The 25,687-nt window shown below is 51.5% G+C and overlaps 1 protein-coding gene across 4 annotated transcripts in view; it reads right to left on the bottom strand.

The window, feature by feature from the left end:
- The window catches only part of SRL (sarcalumenin), a 105,348-nt gene extending 100,457 nt beyond the window's left edge, over window positions 1-4,891 (bottom strand). For 3 of the 4 annotated variants that reach the window (XM_054042061.1, XM_054042063.1, XM_054042064.1), the window contains exon 1: window positions 3,899-4,037. In XM_054042061.1, the coding sequence (XP_053898036.1) occupies window positions 3,899-3,959 (61 nt within the window). In that variant the 5' untranslated portion in view covers window positions 3,960-4,037. Of the gene's footprint in view, window positions 1-3,898; window positions 4,038-4,777 lie in introns of those variants that run through there. The other variant, XM_054042062.1, reaches the window with a different exon arrangement.
- Window positions 4,892-25,687: the final 20,796 nt, after the last annotated feature.

Here is a 25,687-nt window from a genome sequence, read left to right as displayed (position 1 = left end):
GGTGGATTCTGCTCTTACTTCCACCCGTGTAAATAAGGAGTAGCTGCACTGCACTCAGCAGGTCATACCACCGCCAGTGAGGCCAAAGGCAGAGCCAGAGAGCTTTTGCAATAAGTTATGTAAATGGCCCCACAGCATAATTCTCAGGTGTGCTGCAATATCTAGGTATTTTTATAGGCTGCAACCCTGTGTCCCCTGAGCCTTCTTCTTTCCAGACTATATATTTTTAGCTGCCTTGCTCATTCCTCCTCATACATCTGATCTTCCATTCCTGCAGGACACCAGCTTCTGGGTGGAGGTCATGTGAGAACACACCGTCTCCTGGGATGTCACGGTTTTCTCTTGCTGCCAGCAGGGGATGCATGTTTCTTTAAATCTATAGCAGGAACCTGACGGGGCTGGAGAGGGTTTGAGGCAGCAGCTCTGCAGAGGGGGTTCAGGAATGACATTGTTTCCTGTAGTCCATTAAAGTTCCTTGTTCGCGCAAGAAGAAAGTGGCTCTCTCTTGTGATTCGTTACCATTGTCACATGACACAAAGCAAAACGAGGAAGTGCACAAAAGAGCAGCACAGAAATAGGCAGGGAAGAGGGGAAACCTATGCTGTAGCTCCACAAAGGCACTGGCTGGAGCAGGCCCTATTTTATCCTAGCCCATCCATGCCCCCCAGCAAGAGATGCTGCCCAGGTCTAGTCCCTGGCATCACAATGGCTAAGTCCTGTATATGCTACATGTACCTGGGAACCCTAAAAACAATGCATAGCCATGGAAAACCAGCAACAATGCCACCTGGGGTCCCTGATAAAAACTCTTATCACTGCAGAACAAGGGACAATTTCCAGCTGTGATAGTGAGACGCACATATAAGGGATGATACAATCTATAGTGACAGGACTGCAAAAGGCATTGATATGATTATGGGCATTGACTGGTATGGGAAGGGTTTGCAGAGAGCACACAAGACGTCTTATGCAGCGTCTCTGTGACTTCCCCAGGGTATTCCTGCCACACACACAGCTAGAGCGATGTGACGGGCAACCAGCAAGGAACTCAGAGTTGGACAGGTGCATGCTGCACAGCAGGGGGTGTATATGTGTATGTGCATGGGAGGGCGGGGGAGTCATTTATTTAAAAGGGGAAAACTGAATTGCTTTTTAAAAATGGGTAAGGCAGATTATTTGAGGCCCCACGTGTGCAGAAGAAAGTAACTCCTCCCTTGCATAGCTGCTACAGTCACTAACACAAAGCAAGAAGTGCCGCTCCTGTTTGAGGGGTTGGTGGGCTCAGCAGTAGCTGCCGGAAAAACCAGCTGTCTTTCTAGATACTTGTGTGACTCCAGTGAGGGGAGCATCTGAGTGTCTCCTAAGTACATAAAAATAGAAATGCTAATCTCTCCACTTCCCTCCCAGCCCATCGGAGAAACCCTTCCCTGCAACTGTCGCTGTTAGGAGGAAGGGGAGGAGCAAAACACGCATCCCTGACCTCAAGTCTTGGTAGGTGCCACTGCTTTCCCATCCCTCTGTAAAGGCTACGGCCCAGGTGGCATGAGGGCAAACCTCCCCCTGACTGACATTCGATGTAGACTTTAATTCACGATTGTGACATCATAATGATGAAACTAATAGGATTCCAGTATGCAAATGACTCAAATGGGACTGACCGTGTGTGTTGCGCGGCACATTACCTGGCGATGGGAAATGGGCAAGGCATGAGGAGGCAGGTAGCTGGTGCAGTGGCAGTGGCTGGCCAAGGACGGGAGCTAGGGACAGAGCTGAGCAGACTTGGCAGGGTAGAGGGAGGGCGTGGGAAGAGACAGGTGAATTTATGCAGGCCGCAGCAGGGGATGGGTTCCAGGTGTCCCCATGTTGGAGTGTGAGGGAGGGCTGCCACCCAGCAGTCTGAGTGGAGGAAGTGGCACATGCAGGGTGGTACCTGCACATGCAGTGTGTGGCAGAGTGAGGTACACAGGAGAGCTGGGCTCTGGGACAGCTCTGAGGTTATGGACCAGAGAAGCAGATGGGAGGTCAGAGCTGAGAAAGGATCCAGGATGTGTCTGACAGTTCCCAGACAGCTCCCTGCCAGCCCCCTTGGGGTGCCACTTGTGCCCTCCCCATCCATGGATTGTGAGGCAGTGGAACGCTGTGCTCTGCGCGTCCCACCATGACATGGTCCCAGTTTCTCTCTGGGCACCCATGCTGAGAATCTGGGGGACTCCTGCCATTCTGGCTCGGGCTCTGATAGGCCCTGCCAGCGATGGTGTCACATGGCCTGGGCATGCCCAAGCAGGCGCTGATGGCACCAAATCCTGCCCAGATGGTCCATATAGACGCAGCCTCCGGAAGGACCTTGACTGTCCGAATGCTCCTCTCCACTCCAGAGTGCAATGCAGCCAGGTTGATGTGATTCAGGACACCAGAAGCCCGTGCAGGGCTCCACCCCTCCTGAGCGTCAATGGGCACAGGGGAGGGGCTGATGGATGCCCCAGCACATGGCTCCACGGGCCATTCTTCTTGCCCCAGCCCTCAGGCTGCAGTAGCAGCTATCGAACCATTCCACAGCCAAGGAGGGCTGAATCCTCTCCTGGCCCTCCCGGTGCCAAGCCGTTCCACATTCATGCTTAGCTTGGGGAATAACCTTCGGAGCCCAGGACACACTGGAGGGAGAGCTGGGATCTGTCAGCCACTCTCCCCTCTTGTTCTTGTGAATGATAAAGGATGTCCTTAAAAGGATAAAACTCCTGCTGCCAGTCCCCTGTGTGACAATGCTAGAAGGCAGCAGCTGGGCATGGCCATGGTGGGAGAGGCTGGGGAAGCGGAGGGGGAGGAGGGGCGGGAGGGCTGTGGGGAGCTCGGCATCCAGTTACAAGGCTGTTTCCATACTTAGCCACCTTGCAGCCGCCTGGGATATGCAGCCCCAGCCCATGTAGCAAAGAGAGACCAAATTAACTCAAGGGCAAGCAAGGGTAATGCTGATTTGCTTGCCCCATTCCTCCGACAGCAACCCAAAGGAGAGAAGCCTGCAGGAAGCAGCCACACACAGCCCAGGAATCCTTGGAGCTGGGCCCCATGGTGGCATGGGGTCACTGCCCTGCATCCATGGGGGAGAAAGTGAGGGGGCGAGGGGAGGTCCTGGGAATGTGACTCAAAATACCGAACTGCACCTACATTTTGCCTGGCATATCTGCAACATCAGGGCAAGGAAACGGAGAGGAACCCCTGCACACACACCACCACAGCACAGCACCCCACGGTAAAATGCAGCCCAGCCTCCCCCAGTGCAGCACAGAAAAAAAATCAGGCATTGGATAGTTGCCGTGTTCCTGCACAGCCTCCCACAGCTGGGACATTCACGGAGTCCCCGACTCCGGAGTGACTCCAGCGCACGGGCAGGCCCAACATAATGCCCAGCCGCAGCGCAGAAATAACCCACCCGCTGCATCAAAGTCTGCCCTTCACATGCAACATGGACACAGCAAAAGAACACCTCCCCACATGCCTGCCTGCTGCAGGACAGCCTCACTGCATCATGGCAGCTGCCCCCAAAAGGCACGGGGGGCTGCCCGGGTCAATTCAAGCCAAGATACCCCCCGGGGGCCTCCGAGCTCGACAGCTCCCTACAGGGGTCTACTCATGCCACACCCAGTGCTTTCTAGGCACCCCCTTTAGACCTGTGTGGCTTGCACACCCCAGCTGCGGGCTGGGGGTACAGTCACTGCCCTGGAGCAGGGGACAGGCCAGACAATCCCCCTGTTGTGCCCACACAGAACAGGGGAGCTGGCAGAGAGGGGCACAGCTGAGGCAAGGGAAGGGCCCCAGAACCTCAGCACACACAATGCACAACCCCTGACAGTGTCCGGGGGTCCCAGCCTCCTAGGCAGTGGGGAGCAGAGCTGGGCCTTACCTGCAGCCCCGAGGAGCAGGAGAGACGCCACGCAGCAACACAGCAGCCTCAGTCCCTGCATGGTGGCTGCCAGGAGCTCTCTGCTGCTCGGCACCTCTATTTATACAGCAGCTGGGAGAAGGGGACAGGCCACAGTCACTAGGGGAACTGGGCGGCAGCACAGCCCTGCACAGATAGAGTCTGCCCGATAAGCCCCCTCCCTAGTGTGGGTCTCGGGCCCTGCCCCCCATCCCCGCCTCGAGTGTGCTGGAGGATTTTCACAGGGTTACACTCAGCTCTAACTGTCACAAACACCATGAAACAAGGGCTCCTGGTGGTGACAGCACAACTGCAGAGAGAGTGCAGAGAGAGGGTTATGCCGGGGGGGGGGGGGGGGGCGCCTGGAGGACACTAGTCTGTTCCATACAGCTCCTTATACCGTGCCCATCACTGTAATATCTGAGCCCCTTCAGCAGTGCATTAAACAGGGGAGCGGGGCATCCCCAGGGTGAGAGCACAGCTGGGGGTGGGGGGGCTGGGAGGCATCCCTGGGGCAAGAGCATGGCCGGGGTGTGTATGGGGCGTTCCAGGGGCGAGAGCACGGCCGGGGTGTGTGTGGGGCATTCCCGGGGGTGACAGCACGGCCAGGGATGTAGTGCATTAGTGATCATTCCTCCCCCTCTGGTTCAGTGGGAGGCCACTTCACCTCACTACGGCACTGGGGCACCAACCAGTCTCAGGGAATTAGTGCCAGAACTCCAGGCCCCTTTGGCAGGGAAGGGCGGAGTCCCACATCAGGTGAACACAGGCCATTTGGCCTACATTGGGGAGACTGCCATCACAGGGGTGGAGTTGGCAGCAGGGGGACCAAAGTCTGGTTTCCTTGGGACTGCTTCTTACCACCGTCTGGCCAAGGGGTTCCATAGCCCAAGGGTCCTCTGTCTCATCGGGGTATTGGGCCGCCAGCAATCCTAGTCGCTCCGCTCCACTCTCAGCTTCCTCTGGGGTCAGGGTGCTCCATGGCTCGATGCAGAGCCCAGGGCCTGCAGCAGGTTTGGGATATCCATCTCCTTCCCTGGCTCAGGCTCAACTGGGCTAGAGGCCCCACCTCTTATACTTCCCGTACCGCCCCTTAGCTTCCAGCGTGTGGGGCAGGGCTGGCCTGGCTCTACCCACCAGGGAGCTCAGTGATCCCTACCCCTCTGGCTCAGTGGGAGGCCCCTCTGCCCCACTACAGGGGGCTATAGGGCAGGGGGCAGTGTGTTACTGGGGTCAGTGCACAGCAGAGGGGCTCATAGGTTGGGGGTGGGGTGTGTTTCTGGGGTGGTAGCACAGCAGGGGTTGGTTATAGGGCAGGGGTGGGGTATTACTGGGGTCAGCACACAGCACAGGGGGTTATAGGTTGCGTGGGCGGGATGTTACTGGGGTAAGAGCACAACAGTGGAGCTATAGGGTGCGGTTGATGATATCACAGTATGTGGGGTGAAGGAACAGCTGAAGCTGCTGACATTGCCAGAAGAGGGGGAGGTTTGTCAAGGGGACAGTGTGTGGGGATCTCGGGGAGGGAGCTCTGGGAATGGTGACAGGGGGCCCATGAACAGGTGGCTCGAGTGTCAGCCAGGAGGTCTGGCTGGTGTTGCATGGAGAGCAGGATGATTGAGGAAGGACTGTAGAGCCATAAGGAGGGAGGCTGAAGAGAGCTCAGCTTGGTGTCCCCAACTTCAGGAGCTCCCCACATCAGCAGATCGTGGTGGGCTTGGGAGGGGAGAGATTTCTCAGTGTCTCCCAAAGGCATCCCAGCAGCAGGAGGTGACATCAGACAGACAGGTCACTGCACAATACGTAGGCATATCTGTAAATAATTACAAAGCTCAAGGCAGACTGACAGAAGGGGAAGATGTTTCGGTGCATACAACAATTTCTTTAATGCTTCCAGTTCCATGTTAGATCAGATTTGTTTTTAGAGTAAGTAAGAAATAAAATACATTTTCATTAACTCTAAGACTAAGCCTGATATGTGCCACTAAGTTATTTAGACACTGGAACATTCCCGGGGGTACAATCTGGGCTGATGGACGGTATGTCCCCTGAATTCTCCAAATTAGGGTGCCTTTTACACTGCTTTGCTGTGAGAGCAACAACTCCTGGTCTGCTCAGACACAGCCTCTAGCATGTAAATGACTCCCAGCTTTATGTGTGAGTGCTTAGCCAGCCACCCATGAATTGCATTGCAGGACCACACCAGCAAACTCCCAATCCCAGACTTGTCCCCAGAAATGTGTGGCTTGTTCTGCGAAGCTCTCTCCTGGACAATACAAACTCATAGAAAGTCTGACATTTTATTAATAGAAGATGATGTGCACAAACCCTGCTATCTCAAATGGGAGTTCCCAAACACACTGGTTTAGATAAAACAATAAAAACCAGAATACTAACTATAGAAAGATAGATTTTAAATAATTACAAGTAATGAGGCATAAAAGTCAGAATTGGTTACAAAGAAATAAAAGTTAAAACGCAAACTAATACCTAACTTAACAAGCTAAGTGAACTTAAAGCAAAAGGGTCTCTCTCACCACATATTCTTCTGCAGACTGGCTGGATCTTTCAGCCAGGATCTCTTCCCAGTCTAATGATGCTTCCTTTGCCTTTCAAGAGTTGTCAGTGCCATGAGTAGAGATGAAGAGAGAGATGATTTGTGTCCTCTGTTTTTTTTTTTGGTTCCATTTCAGAATGGAAAAAAAATCAAAATTGTGGAATTTCCCATCAACTGAAAAATCCCGGTCCTGCCTAGCTCTAGTCAATACATTTGTAAAGGGTGATATTCTACAACTGATTGATTTGTGACATTGAAAATAAACTAGCACAAAGAATCTCCAGCCAGATTCTGGAGCACAAGGACCACAGCTAGTGTGTACAAAATGATTAGCACCCACCCAATCTGAATGTCAAAGATACTTTCAAAAGCACATAGGAGGTGCTGGAAGAGGCATGTGAAGTAAACATGGCTCAAGTACTGCCCAGGTTTGAAAGGAAGGGCTTGTCAACATTACAGAGCCTTTGCTGGTATGGCGATAAAGGCAAAGCCCCCTAGTGGAGATGCAGGGTATGCCCACGAAAGAAGTTCCACCAGCATAGCTACACTGTCTCCCCAAATGACAATAAATATGCTGATAAAAGTACTAGGTGGATGATCAACTGAAAATGCCCAGGCACCTCCAAGCATAAAAACATATTGGCTCAACGGAGATAAAATTGTTTCAAATGATGGGCTTCTGTACAAAGGACATGGCAGCTAATGGATGAGCCCATGGTTTGGGCAATAACCGTGTCCTCAGGAGATCTGGGTTCAAATCCCCACTCTGTGTGCCCCTGGGCAAGTTCCTTAGCCTCTCTGGTCCTGAGTTTCCCATCTATAAAATGGGGATAAAAGCACTGCCCTGCATTAGTGGGGTATGTAAGGATAAATGTATGTAAAGACAGTGAGGTGCTCAGATGGGGGCCAGATAAGAACCTTACACAGTATAATTACTCACAGAATGAACTGAGGTAGCCGTATTGGTCCCAGGGTATGAGAGACACAGTGTGGGAGGTCATATCTTTTATTGGACCAACCTTCTACTGGTGAAAGAGAAGATTTAGCGCTCCACAGAGCTCTTCTTCAGGTCTTCTTCCTGGGCAAATGCAAGAAACAAAACAAAGCATCATCCCCAGAGGACTCGCCATCTATAACCTTCTGACCACTACATGCAACTCCAAGGCAGACCTGAAGAAGGACTCTGCAGAGCTCAGAAGCTTGTCTCTTTCACCAGCAAAAGATATTATCTCACCCACATTGTCTCTGTCACAGAATCAGCAATGCTAAGCTTAACCTAGAGCCCATCTGACTATTCAGAAGTGTAAGAACAGCCCTGCAATGTTCTCCTCTGGTCAGGCTTGAGAGTTGCCATTGAAGATAAGGTATTTGAGTGTGAACTCTATCACCTATACAGGAAGCAGACTGCAAAGCAGCACTAGGAATCTCACGAAGTTCCTGAGCGTGCTTGGGTCTAGACTGACACTGGTCTATTTGAATTAAACAGGAGTGATCACCTCTTTCTAGTGCACTATGCTCACATTTTTTTGGAAATTAAGCTATTGAGTAGCAACATAACGGCACTTTGCAGATCACTGTCTGATCTGCTGGATGGGTTAATACAGTATTCACACGTGGCTCATTTCAGCAATGCCTTTTATACTTCAGGGCAAGCAAGCATACCCTGACGATGTACTGCCGTGGGTCAGCAAGCGGGTCAGTGCAAACGGCAAAGAGCTTGGTTTTAAGAATGTGATCCGTGCACAGCACTGTTACAGTATTGCCAGCTCTTGTGATTTAATCGCAAGGACTCTGGAGCCTGTCTCACAATGAGGCAAGAAGCTCCATCCCTTCCCGAAATTCAGCCCTGCTGGAGGCCTGCAGAGTCTCTGCCCTCTGCTCGCTGCTCTCACAGGATTGGGGGCTGGGACAGGGAGAGCAAAGAGCCCAGCAGTCCACCATGGCGCCACACCTTTCTCCCTCCTCCCCGCCTGTGAGAAACATGGACAGAACAGTGCCTGTGTAGCTTCTCCTCCCCCCCCTTCAGCACCCAGCTGGGAAGTGGCAGAGGGGGTGACGCGCCCCTGGAGCTGGCCCCCCAGGCTGGCAGAGAGAGATGAGAGTGGACCCAGCTGCATCCCGCCTGGCCTGGCAGAATGGAGTGAAGAACCCCAGGAGGAGGAGAGGTGAGGCGGGGGGAGGGGGGGGGTGGGCTGAACTGGAGGGCAGGGTTGATGGAGGGGCTGAACTGATGGTTGGATCTTAGGGGTGCTGCTGAGCTTGGGGAAGGGAGACACCCCAGAGGCTGCTGGAGGGAAGAATGATTAAAATAAAAATGAATTACTTTTTAGCTGTTTGGATAATTAATTATGAGATTAAAATACCAAGCTACATGTATGATGACTACTGGATGATGTAGATATTTATGTAGTTATCAAAATTATACAGAGAAAAATGAATGATTTAAAATCATTTTTGAACTGCTTTGAAAGGGACTGAACTGATTATTTTAAAAAGGAATATTTAGGGGTTATATAATATAATTAGTGCACTGACACACAGAAAGCTCTGAAAGGCAGTGGATGGAGCAAAGAGACTTGCACATCAGGACCTTTGCATGGCACATAAATCTTTACTGAAAAATATTGGAAAACTTGATACACAGAGACAGAGCTTTATGCTTCTCAGCAGTTCATTTACATCCGCTTTATAGACCTTGTACAGTATATTTTAAAATATGGTGGAAAAACCTAATCACACATTTAGACTTTATCACACTGGTGAGCTCACCACTGAGTACTTGTGTTATCTCTGTATATAAGAATGTAACCTACATACTCCCCAATCTGCCACCAGCACCAATTCCTACCCTCCACTCCTTATCTCCATCTTTGAAGGGATATTTTTGAGGGTCCATCCATCCCAAAATTATCACACACACACACACACACACGCACGTAGAGGGGAGTTAAAAAGCCAAAAAGGCAGACTCAAACACATAGGCTGATGATGCTTTTTAAATCTCATGATTTGTGTGGATCAGACATATGATTTTTTAGGAGCTGACATGATTTTTGGTCTCCTGAGGGTGGCAATATGGCTGTTGGAAGATTGCGACACACCTCACAGGGCTTGCTGGGCTCACAGCACTAGCCACCTAGTGCTAATAACTGACACACTTCTTCAGCCAGAGCTAATGAATCCTGCACTGCTACAGGCTGGGGACCGACTGGCTAAGCAGCAGTTCTGCAGAAAAGGACCTGGGGATTACAGTGGACGAGAAGCTGGATATGAGTCAGCAGTCTGCACTTGTTGCCAGAAGGCTAACGACATATTGTAGGAACGCATTAGTAGGAACGTTGCCAGCAGATCAAGGGAAGTGATTATTCCCCTCTATTCGACACTAGTGAGGCCACATCTGGAGTATTGCGTTTTGGGGCCCCCTCTACAGAAAGGATGTGGACAAATTAGAGCGAGTCCAATGGAGGGCAACAAAAATGATCAGGGGGCTGGGGCACATGACTTATGAGGCGAGGCTGAGGGAACTGGGCTTATTTAGTCCGCAGAAGAGATGAGTGAGGAGGAACTTGATAGCTGGTTTCAACTACCTGAAGGGGAGTTCCAAAGAGGATGGAACTCGGCTGTTCTCACTGGAGGAAGATGACAGAACAAGGAGCAATGGTCTCAAGTTGCAGTGGGAGAGGTCTAGGTTGGATATTAGGAAAAACTATTTCACTAGGATGGTGGTGAAGCACTGGAATGGGTTACCTAGGGAGGTGGTGGAATCTCCAGCCTTAGTGTTTTTTAAGGCCCAGCTTGACAAAGTCCTGGCTGGGATGATTTAGTTGGTGTTGGTCCTGCTTTGAGCAGGGGGTTGGACTAGATGACCTCCTGAAGTCTCTTCCAACCCTAATCTTCTGTGATTCTATGAGTTGTATGCAGGAAACCAGACCAGAAAAAGCAGTGTAAGTGACCCTATTGCTACAGGGAGTCACTGCCAGTGCTATGCACACCAGTCCCCTACATGGTTGATTGGGTACAGGGAATGCCCTAAGCTAAGAGGAAAGTGCTGTCCGAATTAGGCTCTCCGGGAATGATGACCTGTGGGTCCTGTCCCAACCACTAGGGGCAGCCCGAGAGAGGTAACCACCCCCACGGGCTCCTGCAGTCACTGCCCTGTATCACCCTGCTGCTGAGCCTGCCAGTTCCCTGCCTGGCTTCAGTCCCAACTCCCAGGCTGCTGAAGGCCCAACGTACTGCCCTGTCAGAGTGCCGCAGGCCTAGCTGGCTTAGATTCCCATGCAGTATCAGGCTGCTGGCTGGCAATGTGCATTGCCTTCAGGTACCTACCGCGTGCATCGCTGTGGGGTGGGGAATGAGTGGGGAATGACACTATCTCCACTTCCCCCCAACTCACTCAGCACACCAGGGCTGAGGAATGTCACACACAAACACAGAGCGAGATTGGCTGCCCTTTAGTCCCCACCACCCACTTTCCAAGTGGCAGTCATGGCGGAGTTTGGCATGGGCACATTCAAAAGCCCTTCTTTCCCCTCCCACTACCCCTGCAATGCAGCGTCTCTGGCACACAGTAAGCATGGATCCAGACCTGTGGGTCAGGTTCTGCCCTAAAGCTGGAAATGAAGGCTGGAGAGCTGGGCTTGCAATGCATATGTGACTTCACCTGTTCATACCCACATAGAGCTTAAGAATGCTTTGCAAACCAGGCTCCAAATGGTCTCTTCAAGCTACCACCAGCCCCTGTTTGGATATAGGGCTCAGCAAGCACATGTGTTTCTCGCCAATGGACAGCACTGTGGATCTATGCACAAGACATTTTCAAACTGTGGTGTCCATTTACAGACACAACTTTGTACACATGGAGATTTGTGCACAATTCAAGCAGTATCAGCCACGCACAGGGATGACAGGATCTACTGTGTGATTCTGCAGGGGGCTGGGAGATAGGCACAGACCCCCCTGCTGGCATGCATTATTATTAGGACTGTCAATTAATCGCTGTTAACTCATGCGATTAACTCAAAAAATTAATTGTAATTAAAAAAAATTAATCGCAATTAATCACACTGTTAAACAATAGAATACCAATGTCATCTGAAAGTGAGAACGGGCGTTCACATGGCACTGTAGTAGTGGGCTCTGCAAGATATTTACGTGCCAGATGCGCTAAAGATTCAGATGTCCCTTCATGCTTCAACCATCATTTCAGAGGACATGCTGATGACAGGTTCTGCTCGATAACGCTCCAAAGCAGAGTGGACTGATGCATGTTCATTTTCATCATCTGAGTCAGATGCCACCAGCAGAAGGCTGATTTTCTTTTTTGGTGGTTCGGATTCTGTAGTTTCCGTATCTGAGTGTTGCTTTAAGTCTTCTGAAAGCATGCTCTACACCTCATCCCTTCAGATTTTGGATGACACTTCAGATTCTTAAAGCTTGGGTCGAGTGCTGTAGCTATCTTTAGAAGTGTCACATTGGTACCTTCTTTGTGTTTTGTCAAATCTGCTGCAAGAGTGTTCTTAAAAACAAACATGTGCTGGGTCATCATCTGAGACTGCTATAACATGAAATATATGGCAGAATGCAGGTAAAACAGAACAGGAGAGATACAATTCTCCCCAAGAAGTTCAGTCACAAATGGAATTAATGCATTATTTTTTTAATGAGCATCATCAGCATGGAAGCATGTCCCCTGGAATGGTGGCCGAAGAATGAAGGGGCATACGAATGTTTAGCATATCTGACACAAATACCTTGCAACACCAGCTACAAAAGTGCCATACAAATGCCTATTCTCACTTTCAGGTGACATTGTAAAATTTTACATTGTTTTATTTTTGAATGCAGTTTTTGTGTACATAATTCTACATGTGTAAGTTCAACTTTCATGATAAAGAGGTTGCACTACAGTACTTATATTAGGTGAATTGAAAAATACTATTTCTTTTGTTTTTTTTTTCAGTGCAAATACTTGTAATCAAAACTAAATATAAAGTCAGCACTGTTCAATTACAATACAATACAAAGTGTAATCAAGATATTTGAAAAATGTAGAAAAAACATCCAAAAATTTTTAAATAAATGGTATTCTATTATTGTTTAACAGTGTGATTAATCGCATGATTAATCACAATTAATTTTTTTAATTGCTTGACAGCCCTAATTATTATTGTTACTTGTATTGTGGTAGCGCCTAGATGTCCCAGTCCTGGCCCAGGACCCCACTGTGCTAGGTGCTGTACAAATACAGAACAAAGAGACAGGCCCTGCCCCAGAGAGCTAACAAGCAAGACGCATGCACAAGTGACAGTGCTTGCAATGCAAAGCCTGGCTGAGGCCCTCTGAGGCGTAGAGCAGGACACAAATGTAGGCATTGGACACTAATGATGGAGGCCAGCTAAGAATGGAGATAGATAGAAGTGTTGAGAGCAGGAGCGGCAGAAGGTCCCTAAAAGTGGGGGGGGGCCACTGATGTCCAAACCATATCCCCGCCCCCTGCCCTACCCCTTCAGCCAGGGCCGGCTCCAGGGTTTTGGCCGCCCCAAGCAGCCAAACAAAAACAAAAAGCCTCGATTGCGATCTGTGGCAGCAATTCAGCGGGAGGTCCTTCACTCCAAGCAGGAGTGAGGGACTGTCTGAATTGCCGCCGAACAGCTGGACGTGCCACCCCTCTCCAAAGTGGCCGCCCCAAGCACTTGCTTGGTAAGCTGGTGCCTGGAGCCGGCCCTGCCTTCAGCTGACGCCCCATCCCCACACCACCCCTTTTCCCCAAGTCCCCACCTCACACTGCCCCTTCTGCCGAGGCCCCACCCCCATGCTGCCTCTTCCCCCAAGACCCTGCCCCCCACTTGCTCCTCTCCTTCCCCTCCCCCACCCCCGGTCACACTCCCTTACGGCTGGCAAACAGTGGGGGGGTGGGGCACAGCCCTCTGGTCTTCCCTATTCTGGAGCCCCTGGTTGAGAGCAGTGAGAGATAGCTTGAGCTCAGCAGCTCCACGGAGCCATCTGCAAGCAGCAAATAAGGAGGAAAGTAAGATGACATGGCCTCTGTCTCTCTGGAGAGACACTGCTGTCTTAGTATCTTGATCTTCCCAGTTATTCTCTATTTCCACCTAGCATGTTCGTTTGAGTTATGTATTCTGCTGAGCAAGCACAGACGCTGAAGCACTGAAAACTAACAATGCAGGCTTTGGGGCAGCGTGTTTGCTAGACTGTATCTGTTCACAGCCCTCGGTGTAGGAGGCCATGTGGGCCAGTCACCAGAGCAGGCAACCAGAAGCCAAACCTCCCACATGCTGTTTCTGACACAGCCACTCGCTCCTTAGTTTGCGAAATGGGTATCTTGAAGCCATGTGGGGGTGCCTCATCATTTGTCCGGAAAGCACCGGGAGACCCTTGAGTGCCGATGAGCGCTGTGGAAAGGCAACGTGCGATCCCATCACAAAAGCAGACTCACTGGCGGCAGCAAAGAGAGCGACCCTCGTTCCACCTGGGCTATCTCCCTGCAGCTGCAGCTGGTGAGAGAGCGAGGAGGTAAACACAGCCCCACCCTGTCCTTACCTCTGCTGCCCCTCTCCCCCCACCCCCCCGCCCAAGCAGTGTGAACAGTGGAGCTATAGCTACACCCCCCCAAATCCCGATGCTAATGGGGCAGATTTCCCATCATACACCTGGGCATACCCCAGGCCTGCTCCCAAGGCATCAGATTGACCATAGCTTTGACCTGCCGGGCTGCCCCAGCCTCGTGGTTGCTGGATGGCAGACAATGGGCATTAATGATACTGCGGGGGAGCCAGGGGATGGGGCAGAGCAAACTGCTTTCCCCACTTTGCCAGCTGTGGCCACCAGGAGGCAGGCCCAGGACACGAAGGGAAGAGATTTCTCCTCTGCAGCTCTCAGCCCCTACAGCAAAGAGGCCAAATGGATAGGCGTGTGCCAGGGCTCAGGCCTCAACAGCCAGGAGGCATCCGTCCCTCCCCCCAGATCCCCCATCGACCCTCCCCAGGGGCCTACTGAGGCAAGCACTAAACTAGCAGTGTGTGGGCTATGTGTGATCAGCTGGTGGGCCGGGTAGGGGCGCAGAGGAAGCGTCTGGAACACTCCACTGGCTGGAAACAGCGCTTATGCTGAGCGGCTCCCCCTTGCACCGTCGACACATTACCTTCTGAGAAATGGATCGGCCAGTCTTCGCAAGGGAGAGACGTGGCTGCTGGACGGATCCTACAGGAAACATGGGTAGAGTAGAGGGCAGGTTTACTCATCTTCCAGCGACCCCAGCCAGGCCAATTCCCTCGCCCCCTCCTCCCCAACACACACACAGGGCCGGCTCCAGGCACCAGCATTCCAAGTAGGTGCTTGGGGTGGCAATCTGCAAGGGGGGGCATTCCGTGTGTTTTTACCGCCCCAAGCAGCGCGCCAAATTGCCGACGCGGACGGCGGGGGCAGTCCATGTGCCGTTAGGGCAGCATGCGTGTTTCCACGGCGGCGGCAATTCGGCAGCAGCTTCTATGTTCAGCTGCCCGTGGCGGCAATTCGGCAGCTTCTGTCTTCTGGCTGAAGACAGAAGCTGCCGCCGAATTGCCGCTGCCCCAGAAACGCGCGTGTCCCCCTAACGGCACATGGACTGCCCCCGCCGTCCACGGCGGCAATTCAGTGCGCTGCTTGGGGCAGCAAAAACAGTAGAGCCGGTCCTGCACACACACTGTAAATGGGTCCCTTACAGAGCAGGGGAGGGTAATGGGGCTGCAGGGCTAATGCAATGGCTGTCACCCAGCCCCTGGCTCTGTACAGACTGCCCCCCACATGGGCGTGCCCCCTTGAAGAAGCTGCATGTCTCACTCCTGGCATAGCTGTCCTGTGAGATTTGTAGGGTCAGAAGGGTGATTCATGGAGACCATGAGTCACCAGTGTCCGTCCCCTTCCCCCCCCCCCCCCAGGCCTGGCCCACATCCAGACTGGCAGCCATTCAACGCAAGGGGGGATTGGGACCCAAGGGGTTAAACTCAGCACCTTTGTGCACAGACACCCTTTGATTTCAGTTCAGCTTGACTGAAACCCACAGGAGTGGCTTTCCACCATGGCCAGAGCCCCCACAGGGCAGTTTGTGTCACTTTAATGAGATCAGCTTTTAAACAGATTTAAGCTAATGAGTTCACTGGCAACCAATTAACAAGTTAAATCCTCTAGTGTTGACAAAGCCTAGGTGAGGAGTCCTTGCCTGAAGCCAGTCCTACATCCTTGCACTGGGCTCTCAGAATCCATTGCTTTCTGGCCTGTGCCTCCCCACCTGGCTCTTCTCAGTTCACCCTCTGCTACCCCTCTGTCCTGTCACCACACGGCCACCCTGCTCTGCCAGTGATCCCAGATGTTGCTGTGTGCTCCTGTGCTTGGCGCTATCTCCCATGGTGCTGCATCCACGCTGGGGCTGGGCTCCCCGTACAATGTACCCCACACAAACTCAGAGAGAGTTAAGGTGGGCCTGAGAGGCCAAATATGCTACCCAGCTACCCCTGGAGAGCAGGTCAAGCTTAGAGATGAAGCTCAGCTGGGTGCTGACCATACATGGAGGAAGTGGAGAGCAGAAGGGGGCTGCAAGGAGGAGAAGGGACTTTGGAGTCCCTATCTGGGGCTAGAGAGACCAGGAGGAAGCCCAGGGTAGAGTGACCAGATGTCCCATTTTTAAAGGGACAGTCCCATTTTTGGGGACTTTCTTATATAGGCACCTGTTACCCCCTACCCCCTGTCCCATTTTTTCTACAGTTGCTATCTGGTCACCCTAGCCCAGGGGAGAGTTGGCCCTGGGAACCTCCCCTGAATAGAGGGGCCGGGGAGACAGGGAGCAGCCACCGGAGCAGAGCAGACTGGAGTGGAGAGCCCTGACAGAAGAGCAGAAACTGGACTGCCAGGAAGAGCACCCTGGGAGGCATCCAGTCAGGAACAGAGCAGGAGGAAGTGAGAGGGACAGAAGATCGAGCCCCAAGAGGGTTGTTTGTTTGTAGTTTATGGCTTGGGAGTTTGGTGGGGGATTGCAGGGGAGGGCCTGGAGAGTCCCAACCCTGGGGGAAGAGTGAACCTAGAGCGGTGGCAGGGGAGAGGCAGAATAGGAAGAAATCCAGGGAGGCAGCAGCAGCAAGGCATTGTATGGAGCAGGCCTTGGCTGCTTGTTATAGAACCCAGTGTACTGAGAGGGCCTGCGTTCCCTACCTCCACTGGAGAAGGGGGTGTGAAGCCCCCCTGACATTTGGGGATAAGAGAGATCAGTTCGGGGAGGTAATCTCTTTTATTGACCAACTGCTGTTGGGGAGAGAGACAAGCTCTTGAGCTACACAGAGCTCTGTTTCAGGGCTGGGAAAGGCTCTCAGTGTCAGAGCTAAATATAAGGTGGAACCTGTTCTTTAGCATAAGTAGTTAACACACTCTTCAAGGGACCATTCAAGGTGAAGTGGCCTGTTAACACCGTTGCAGTCATGGGGGGAAAGGGGGGGGGGGAGAAGGGGATAAGGACATTCAAAGCTATGAGCCAAGATCACACAAGGACCACAGGGACCAGAGTCAGGGCCAAAGACCAATTGTAAGGGCATAGAGTCAGGATGAGCTCTACCCTGACATCTGGTGGTGAATTGTGGTGAGTTGTGCAAAAGAACTTCAGGGGCTGATCTTGTTTGCATAGACACACCCATCCTGCCTAGCATGAGCCCACAGCAGCCCAAGTGGTAACTTTGGCTGCTGTGGGATCCCCAGTTTCTCTGTTATTGGGGCAGGAAAAATAAAGTGCTGTTACCCTGATTATGTGAATCAAGGCCAGTGGAACTGTTTTATGACAGAGGGACTCGCCATCAACTAAGTAGCATTCGCTAGACAAGGGACATGGGTTCCCAAACCCTGTGAATTGAGAGGGGCTGGGGATGGGTATTTGTATGGGCCCCTTTGAGGGTCTGAAACACCAATTGCACCTCCTTCTCTCTGTTGAATATCAGAGCTAATTTTGATTCTATTAGGAGTCTAGTTAGAGGCTACTGAGCTGAATTCACTTTTGGCCAATAGTGTACTAGCACTGGGGCTCTCCTAGTACAAGCTGAAATCACTAGAGAGCTAAAATTATTAAGAGCGGAGATCACTGAGTGCTGTGTTAACTAGTGAGGGGGGCCTGAAGAGCAGAGCAGTTTGTGGGTCGGCTGGTGGAGTGGAGCAGCTCCCAGTGAAGGCTGCAGCCGAATCCCACGGAGAGGTAGGGCAGTTGGCTCGGACCATGTAAGGTGCCCCTTAACACCCTGTGCCCCCCACCTCCCATTTCCACCTAAGCTGGGGGGATAAAATTCTGCAAATAAATTTTTGAACTCTGGGGCTGCACTGACCAGGGACAAAGACTTTTGGGTTGTTGGACTTTTGGGACGTTGGGTGATTCTTGGGTTGCTGGACTAAAGAACCAAGGGAAAGGACATGGCCCAATTTGCTGGGGTGGGTCTTTGCTCATGGTTTGGTCTAGGAACCCTAGTTGTGGTGTTTTCCCAATTTAATGCTGATGTTGTTTACCTCATGTTATTAAAAATTTTCTGCTACACCGAGACTCTGTGCTTGCGAGAGGGGAAGTATTACCTCTTTGAGGCACCCAGGGGTGTATGTAAGATTTTCTTGGGTCACGGGGTGGGGGCTCAAGCTAGTTTTGCATTACATTGTTGGGAGGGGACCCCTATGTACTGAACCTGGCCCTTGCTGCTATCAACTTGGCCTGGCAGAAGGATTACAGGACTATTTATTCTGTTACCCCAGAAGGCATGGATTTAAACATGACCTGGTTGGAGGGCCTTGTTACGGGAAGAGTGATCACCACAGGGCAACCATTGGCAAGGGGCACCCAATGGGGAAACAATTTGCTCTGCCATGCCCAGCTGCTAGGGGCACAACAGCAGCGAATGTGCTCTTTCCAACCACCTTATCCTTCAAAGCCCTCTGTGAAGGGCCCACTCACCTCTCATGAGCCCCTCCTGTCGGGCATGTGCAAACCTGCACTCTCTTGTTCTGCTCACGGTGCCTTCTCTCAGCAGTTACCCTCATTAGGCGGGTCTTGTGGCTCAGGCCTCCAGCTAGTCTCATGCATGAAGGAACAAAACTCCTTCCAGATTAATAGGTGCAACGGGGCCTATTCCAGTGCTCTTGTTCCTGTCTTTAGTCCTGTCTCTGGGCTCAGTTTTCAGCCCCTTCTGGGCTAGCTTTAACTCTGTCCCTGCCCTGTTATGGATCAATGTCCCCAGGGCTTCTTCACTGGAGTCTTTGTCCTTAGCGCTTCTCACTGACCACTACTCCGGGTTCCAACCCAGGGATCCTACAAATAGCAGCCACCTGCTGCTTCCTGTTGCTTCTGCTGTTCCCTGGGCCACTTCCCACATAGCCCCTTCCTCTTTACCCTTCCCTCAGGGCTGACAGAATGTCAATGTCACCAGCACCCATCTTCTGGCTCTCCCTTGCACTCCAACAAGGAGCACCTTCCTTGCTCATCTGGTCCCCACCAGCAACTGATCTGCTCAGCCCTTGCAGCTCCTTTTAACTGGGTCTGCTACGCTTTGATTGGTTGCTTCCCTGCAGCCTTTCTAGACAGGCCTGGAGGACCCACCTTTACTGCTCCTTTTCTGGGGCGGAGTGTAGTAGGACCATGAGGCCTCCAGCAGGGGCCTGCCACACCCTCCTTCAGTCTCACCTTAGCTTCAGAACTCTGCCATCTGGGAACAGCCAGGCAGGTGATTGGCTGAGGTTACTGCTGCTGACAGGCACATGTATGAACTGCGCGCACAGTTAGTCCATGCCAAACACGCTCAGGGGATCACTCCCTACCCCATTGGCTTGACTGGCCCACCTGCTGCTTCCCAGCGTTAAGAGTGCAAGTCTCTAGGGCAGGGACTGGCTCTTCTGGTGAGTCCATGCAGCGCCAACCAGAATGGGGCCCTGTCCTCGTTGAGGCCAGCAGGTGCCACAAATAACACCACAGCTGAGATTTAATTAGTGACTCTGGCTATGACGCCTGTTCCCAGAACAGCCTCCCTCTCCCACTCCTGTAGCTGCGCTGGCTCTGCAAGGTGGCTGGGAGGAACAACATGCCATTGCCAGCAAAGCCAGCAGACTGGACTCCAAGAATCAGGGAGGAGATGTTCTGAGGAAGAAAAGGTCCCTTTTACATATGCTTTTAGACCCTACTTTACAGATCCCACCGGCAGTCACTCACCACATTGACAACTAAGTGATAATAGGGGGGAGGGGTATTTGCCACACAGTGACTAAGGCGGGGTAATAAACACAGCATTGTCAACCCCAAACTCATGTGTCAGGCCTCAAAAAAATCATGAGATTGACTTAAAAATAATGCAATTTTTAAAATAGAATAAAGGTGGGTTCTTTTGCTTGGCCTGCTGGTTTTTGAGTTTTTAGGATTCAGTTTTAGGCTTTTCAAACTGCTCTGTAAGCAGGGTGCTAGAAACATCCTTTTTTTAATGCAAGTTGAGATGCTTACATAATCACCTGACTCCAGGAGCTGGGGATTTAAGGGAAAACACCAACTATCATGAGAGTTGGCAACACTGTATAGAACACAACGCACAGCCATATGCATGTGTCCCCATTTTCAATGCATGCACAATTTCACAACAGAACAATGGGTGCTTTCCATTTCCTTTGTTCTTAATCAACAACGAGGTTAAAAAATGAGTGAATTTTGTGCTGATGAAATGGAGGAACGTGACAGTGCCGGAGACCAAGGCCTCTGCTTATTGACAGATCAGGTACAGTGGGCACAGCAACGGGGTGAGCTCCCCAATGTACCAAACTCCTGCCCTCTCTACAGGAGAGGGGAATACATTGTCCATTGCCTGCTTGCCTCTTAGTCCCTCTGCTGAGACTTCTGACAATCAGTGCCAATAGTAATGGTGGTGCCTAATGTCAATGTGTGTCCTCTGGGGTCTGGACTGAGACCATCAGCATCTTTTACCTGAGCCACCCAACAGCCATCAGATGGGAGGCCTTTTGATCGCTGCTAACCTAGGCTGGACTTGAACTGGTGCCAGAAGTAAAAAGCTAGAGCTGGCCCTTGAATAAACCAATGCTCCCTAGCATCATCCCACAGACTTTGAGCTGCAGGTTAGAAATGTAACATTAACATCATTATTATTTACTAATAAACATCATCATTACAAGCTCATTTCTATCTTTCCATGGTACTTATCTGGCCCCCGTCAAAACGATACCTGAATGCTTCAACCCTCACACACCGCATTGTACAGATGGGGACTAATGCACAGACAGGCTACCTGACTTGCCCAAGGTCCCACAGACAGTCTGTGGCAGAGGAGAGAACTGAACCCAGGCCTCTCAAGTTATGGGCTAACCACTAGGCCATTCTACCTCTTTCATCCCAACCTGTCTAAACTACCTCTTTTAGCTATTCCAAAGGTTCATTTCACCACAGTCATGGGCGGCAGGTATCAAAGGCCAGGGCAGGCCCCACCCATGTTCCCCTGGAGGCTCCGCCCTCCCTCCCCCTCTACCCTGAAGCAGGCCTGGCAGGGGCTCAGTTTCAGCCAGCAGCCTGGAGTTTGGGCCTGCCAGTGGCCATGAGCGGCACTTGGGCTGGCTGGAGGGGTTGGGCCAGTGGCATTTGGGGGGACTGGCCAGTGAAGCTGGGCACTGGGACTGGGCCAGCACTTGCGGGGAGGTGGCCAGTGCGGTCGGGCACTGGGACCAGCCCAGTGGTCGGGAGGCCGGTCAGCACAGCTGGGGTGGGAAGGCCAGGGTTCCTCTGGCCATGGGGGAGAGGAGGGCCTCAGGTGGAAGGGGCAGAACCAGCGGGCTAGCCTCCCCAAAGGAGGGTATAATAATGACTGGCAAAATTTACTTCTACGTTGCCATGGAGCAAACGTGGTGCATTCATTCATCATGGGCTGCTGAGTACAGGAAACAAATCCCACATCTGAACATTGCCCTTTGACCTGTCAGAGGTCAGCCTCCTTTTGTATTGGATTCAGACAGTTATGGTGCCCACCAAAGGCACAGAATAGTGATATCTGGCCCACTCACGCATTACGAGCCATTGCCTATGGACCTCATTTTGACCTCGGAATTTTTCAGACGTCATTGACAGGTCTACATCCATCCTCATCAGCTTTTAATCCTTCCATGGAAGATTTAGGATCTCGAACCAGAGGCCATTAGGAGCTACTGTCTTGAAATTCAATCACTTGGTCAATATGGGTCACGAATTGAAATCAAAATGTGACATATGGCATTTTGCTGGTAAGCCACCAGACAGGCATCAGCAATGGTGACCATGTGCGTTGGGCATCTGAGGTCACCACTTCTATTCAATGGATTTTAGCCAAAGGCCCATCCTCCCAAAGGGTGGAGGGCTGTCAGCTCGGAGCTAGATCGCTTTACAACCACCCGCATTCAGGAATCACTTCACCCAGTTCTGAAAAGCAGCCACCTCTGGGGTGGAATATAGCAGTTATTTAAAAATACAGAGCAATCCTACACAACAGTTCAGATCAGGACGCATCTCACCTCACTTCCTGACCTTCGTATAGCAGGAGAAATTTAGGGAGGTGGAATATAAAAATGCTGACTGGAATTAGACTAGCACAGCAGAGCTAAAACCTACGAAGGGATCTTTAATGGTTATACGTGGATAGTACCTTTCCTTTACATCCCATATGAAAAATCACAGCTCTGGCAGCACAATTTCTTGGCAGCATGCTGGGGCTTTAGTTCAGCATTAACTCAGAAGGAAGAGGATTTCCCTCTGAAATCATCAGTGCTACTTCTTCCAGCATTACATGATCTGTAGTATTTATTTATTCATACAACATCTGTGGTCCAAAGAGTTGGGTTTCTCTGGAGGCTTTCCAGTTAAGCCTGGCCTAGGCCCTGCTTGGGAGCTCAGCCAAGATTCCATCAGAAAGCAGGATGCCTGCGGCATAACTCTGGTGGTACCTGTGTCCCTTGTCAACACTTCTGCTGGGGAATGTCACGTTTCAGGATAATGGCCGTCACACACACACAGTTCCGTTGTCTCCGGGAGAACGTTCTCACATGTTGCCTGTTGCAATGTCACTTCATGGCTCAGAATGATTGTTCCTGTAAGTAACCGCGCAAAGTGATCCCTCAATAGCTCTGCGAACAGCTTGTGAAAGAACAAAACAACCAGCCCCCAGAAGTGCTAGGTCTGGCCCGGTGCTGAGGGAGGATAAAATGAAATCTGTGACTTCGGCTACTACCACCAGGACTGAGGTTCTGGTGGGCCCAGGGACCTAAAGCAGGCACCAGGCTAGCAGGACAGCAACACTCTTGCTAATTGCTTTGGGGAGACTCCCTGAGCCAGGAGCAGTGGTGACCATGGGACCTCATGACCGATGAAGAAATAATTTGTAACTAAGGCAGATTCTCACCTGGTTGCCCAAGGTGTGAAAAGTTTGCTGTGCCTAGACAGCCCCTTTTGTCACAAGAGAGCCAGGTAACTGAATGGAGGTAAGCCCCAGGGCCTGATGCTCTAGGGTAAGGAGCTCTCTGCTCCCTTCTGTTGGAAGAAAAGCCACAGAGCTACTTTACCCACATAAGCTGTTTACCCAGAACTCCAGATGGACGGACACTATGGATCAAGTACAGCTACAGATGAGGGTTGCCACTCGCACGTTCCTGGAATACTGGGCATTCCGGTACTTCCAGGAATGGCATGGGCCCATCCCCAGTGGCATGCCCTCCCATGCACAGTGCATGGGAGGTCATGCTGCACAGGAGGCAGTCACACCAGCAGGGGTGGAGTGGTGCACTCTCCATTAGGGGAGTCCCCCATCTGACACCAAACAAAACTACAGCTGGTGTTGTCTCAGTATCAGATGGGGGACAAACCTTACAAAAGCAGGCCTGTCCAGTTTCAAATCGGATGAGTGGCCTGCCTACTACAGAGAGAGCTTCATTTGCATAAGTTTTCTACCAAGAATTCCTCCAGTGACACTTTGGGAGTCACCAGAACTGGACACAAACTCAGAATTGGTTGGATAGTGGAAATGAAACATGAAGGGAGCTGGTTCCTGTTTTGCATCAAGGAAGGACTCTGCTTGAAAGTCTTGTGTGCTTTTGGCTTGCTACCACTGAGGACTCTTGAATGGGAGATGAAACAAAGGAAAGAAAGCTCTTCAATGGGGACAAAGAAGGATCTTTTCTGAAGCTGTAGAGGACAGCAGTAGAGCAGAGTGAACGCTGATGAGGCCTCATCCTACCCAGCTACTAATGAAGGAGCAATCACTGTAGATGGATTAAGTGGTGGAGCAAAGGACAGGACCAGGCAGCATTTCCCAAGGGGCTGGAGACAGGCGTGTCCAAGTGACTTCAGAAGTCTGGCATTTCACCACCCAATGAGTGGGACTTAGCCCTCGGGGAAGTGGGAAAGTGATGTAGAGGGACATTTGCTTATTGATTGTTCACACTGGTGGGTGGGGAACTGAGTTACCCAAAGTTGCCATGGGGGGAGGGGTGTTTACTTAATTCATACTGCTGTATTGTGGCTGTTTTCCCAAGCTGATGCTATGCTCCCATCTCCCCTAATACATTGTCTTTGTTTCAGACACAAAAGGCACCCAAAGAAGGTATTTAATGATTCTAGAAATTCTGCATGGAAGCTCAAGCCAGTATGTTTGTTAGTTTTAAGAGGGATCGGTAGGTATTGAACCCAGCCCTTGTTGCTGCCACCAACACCAGGCAGAAGAATTAAAATTAGAACAAGTCGGAAAAATGCCAGTTGAAATAGTTTTTCATTGGAATTTGCTAATTTGTTGAAATCTGAACGTGCTGCAGAATCGGTCAGATTGTGACGAAGGTCCTCCAGAAACTCGGCAGGTTTCTGATGGAGGCCTGTCTGCCTGCCTGGCAGGTCTGGGATTCTGCCTGGAATCCTGCCAGCTCACTGGCCAACAACTCTGACCTCTTTGTAGTCTGCCTGGAAGATTGCTGGGTAGCCCAAGTTTCCAGGGTCCATGGCTATGGGGCAACCCGTCAGGCAGACTGCGGCAGAGTCAGGCTCCATCCCTTTTCATGGAGAATTTTGCAATTTGTGTTTTTTGTTCCAGATCAGAACAAAACCATTTCAAGATAGTGAACTCTTCCACAAGCTGGCTTTCCCTTTCCCCGCCCAGCTCCCGTTACAATGCCAATGGTTAGTTAATAGATCAGGTGCCAGAAGAAGGTGCCACAGCTCCACCTGCTCTACAGAAACAACTGTGCTTTCACCGTCTGTTGTGAAACGTGGCAAGGATCCTGCTATGTCAGAAATAACATGCTTTTGATTGCCCATATGGTCATGGTAAGGAAGCCCATTTACCCAGCCCCCACCCCGTTTCTTCTGCTGCATTCACCCTGCCCAGGGCCTGATACTGCATTGGAAGATAGAAAGAGCTGGAGAATCACATGAACACTGGTGATGGGCAGCAGGGCAGGGCGCTTTCCACCCTGACAGTGCCACTCTAATTCCAGTGCAGAGACTGCAATCATTTAGGGTGTCTGCTGTGAAATGAATTCGCTGGGTCCCAGTCCATTTCCTACTGAGCAGGGGCCAGATCACAAAACCCACCATCACTACCAGGAACCTCAGCATAGGCCCAAAGAGGGACCAGACCAGGGCCAGAAGTGGGACTGCAGAGCAGGTCTGAGGAAACTCTGCAGTGGGGGCCAGGATCTGGGGGACAAAGGGGAGGGTATATGGGGCTGAGCAGGGGCAGGGTCTTCAGGGCCCATAGTGGTGCAATGAGAGATTCACAATGTGCCCTGCACTGAGCGGCCATCTGTCCCTAAGGCATCAGCCCAGCATTCTCTATTCGCTGCTGGGCCTTTTTTAAAGCATTTTTTGGCACTGAGGGGGCAGGCGGGATGGGGACGAACAGCCTGGGGAGAACTGAGAAGCTTTTCTGGCCCTTGAGATTTGAAACATTTTCTGATGGCAATTGCCTCTGCTCCTTCTCCTCCTCCGACTGGCTCCCCGCTCGCTGAGTCAGCACTGGCTCCTGTCAGTCACCTACAGAAAGTGCCAATTCAGCACAGCCAAGCTGGGTGTGGAAGGAGGGAACGGGGGGGGGGGGGGGCGCACAGCCAACGAGTGCCAAGGCCTGCCATGAAAATAGAGATTGATGAGGCAGAGTAGGGAGAATGAACCAGGGCAGGGACTAGGTCTAGGGGAGGGGAGC

Source organism: Malaclemys terrapin, chromosome 10 (assembly GCF_027887155.1).
Source record: "Malaclemys terrapin pileata isolate rMalTer1 chromosome 10, rMalTer1.hap1, whole genome shotgun sequence".
Taxonomy (NCBI): domain Eukaryota; kingdom Metazoa; phylum Chordata; order Testudines; family Emydidae; genus Malaclemys; species Malaclemys terrapin.
The sequence above is the reverse complement of the archived record's forward strand: the minus strand, read 5'-3'. Positions and strand labels throughout refer to the sequence as shown.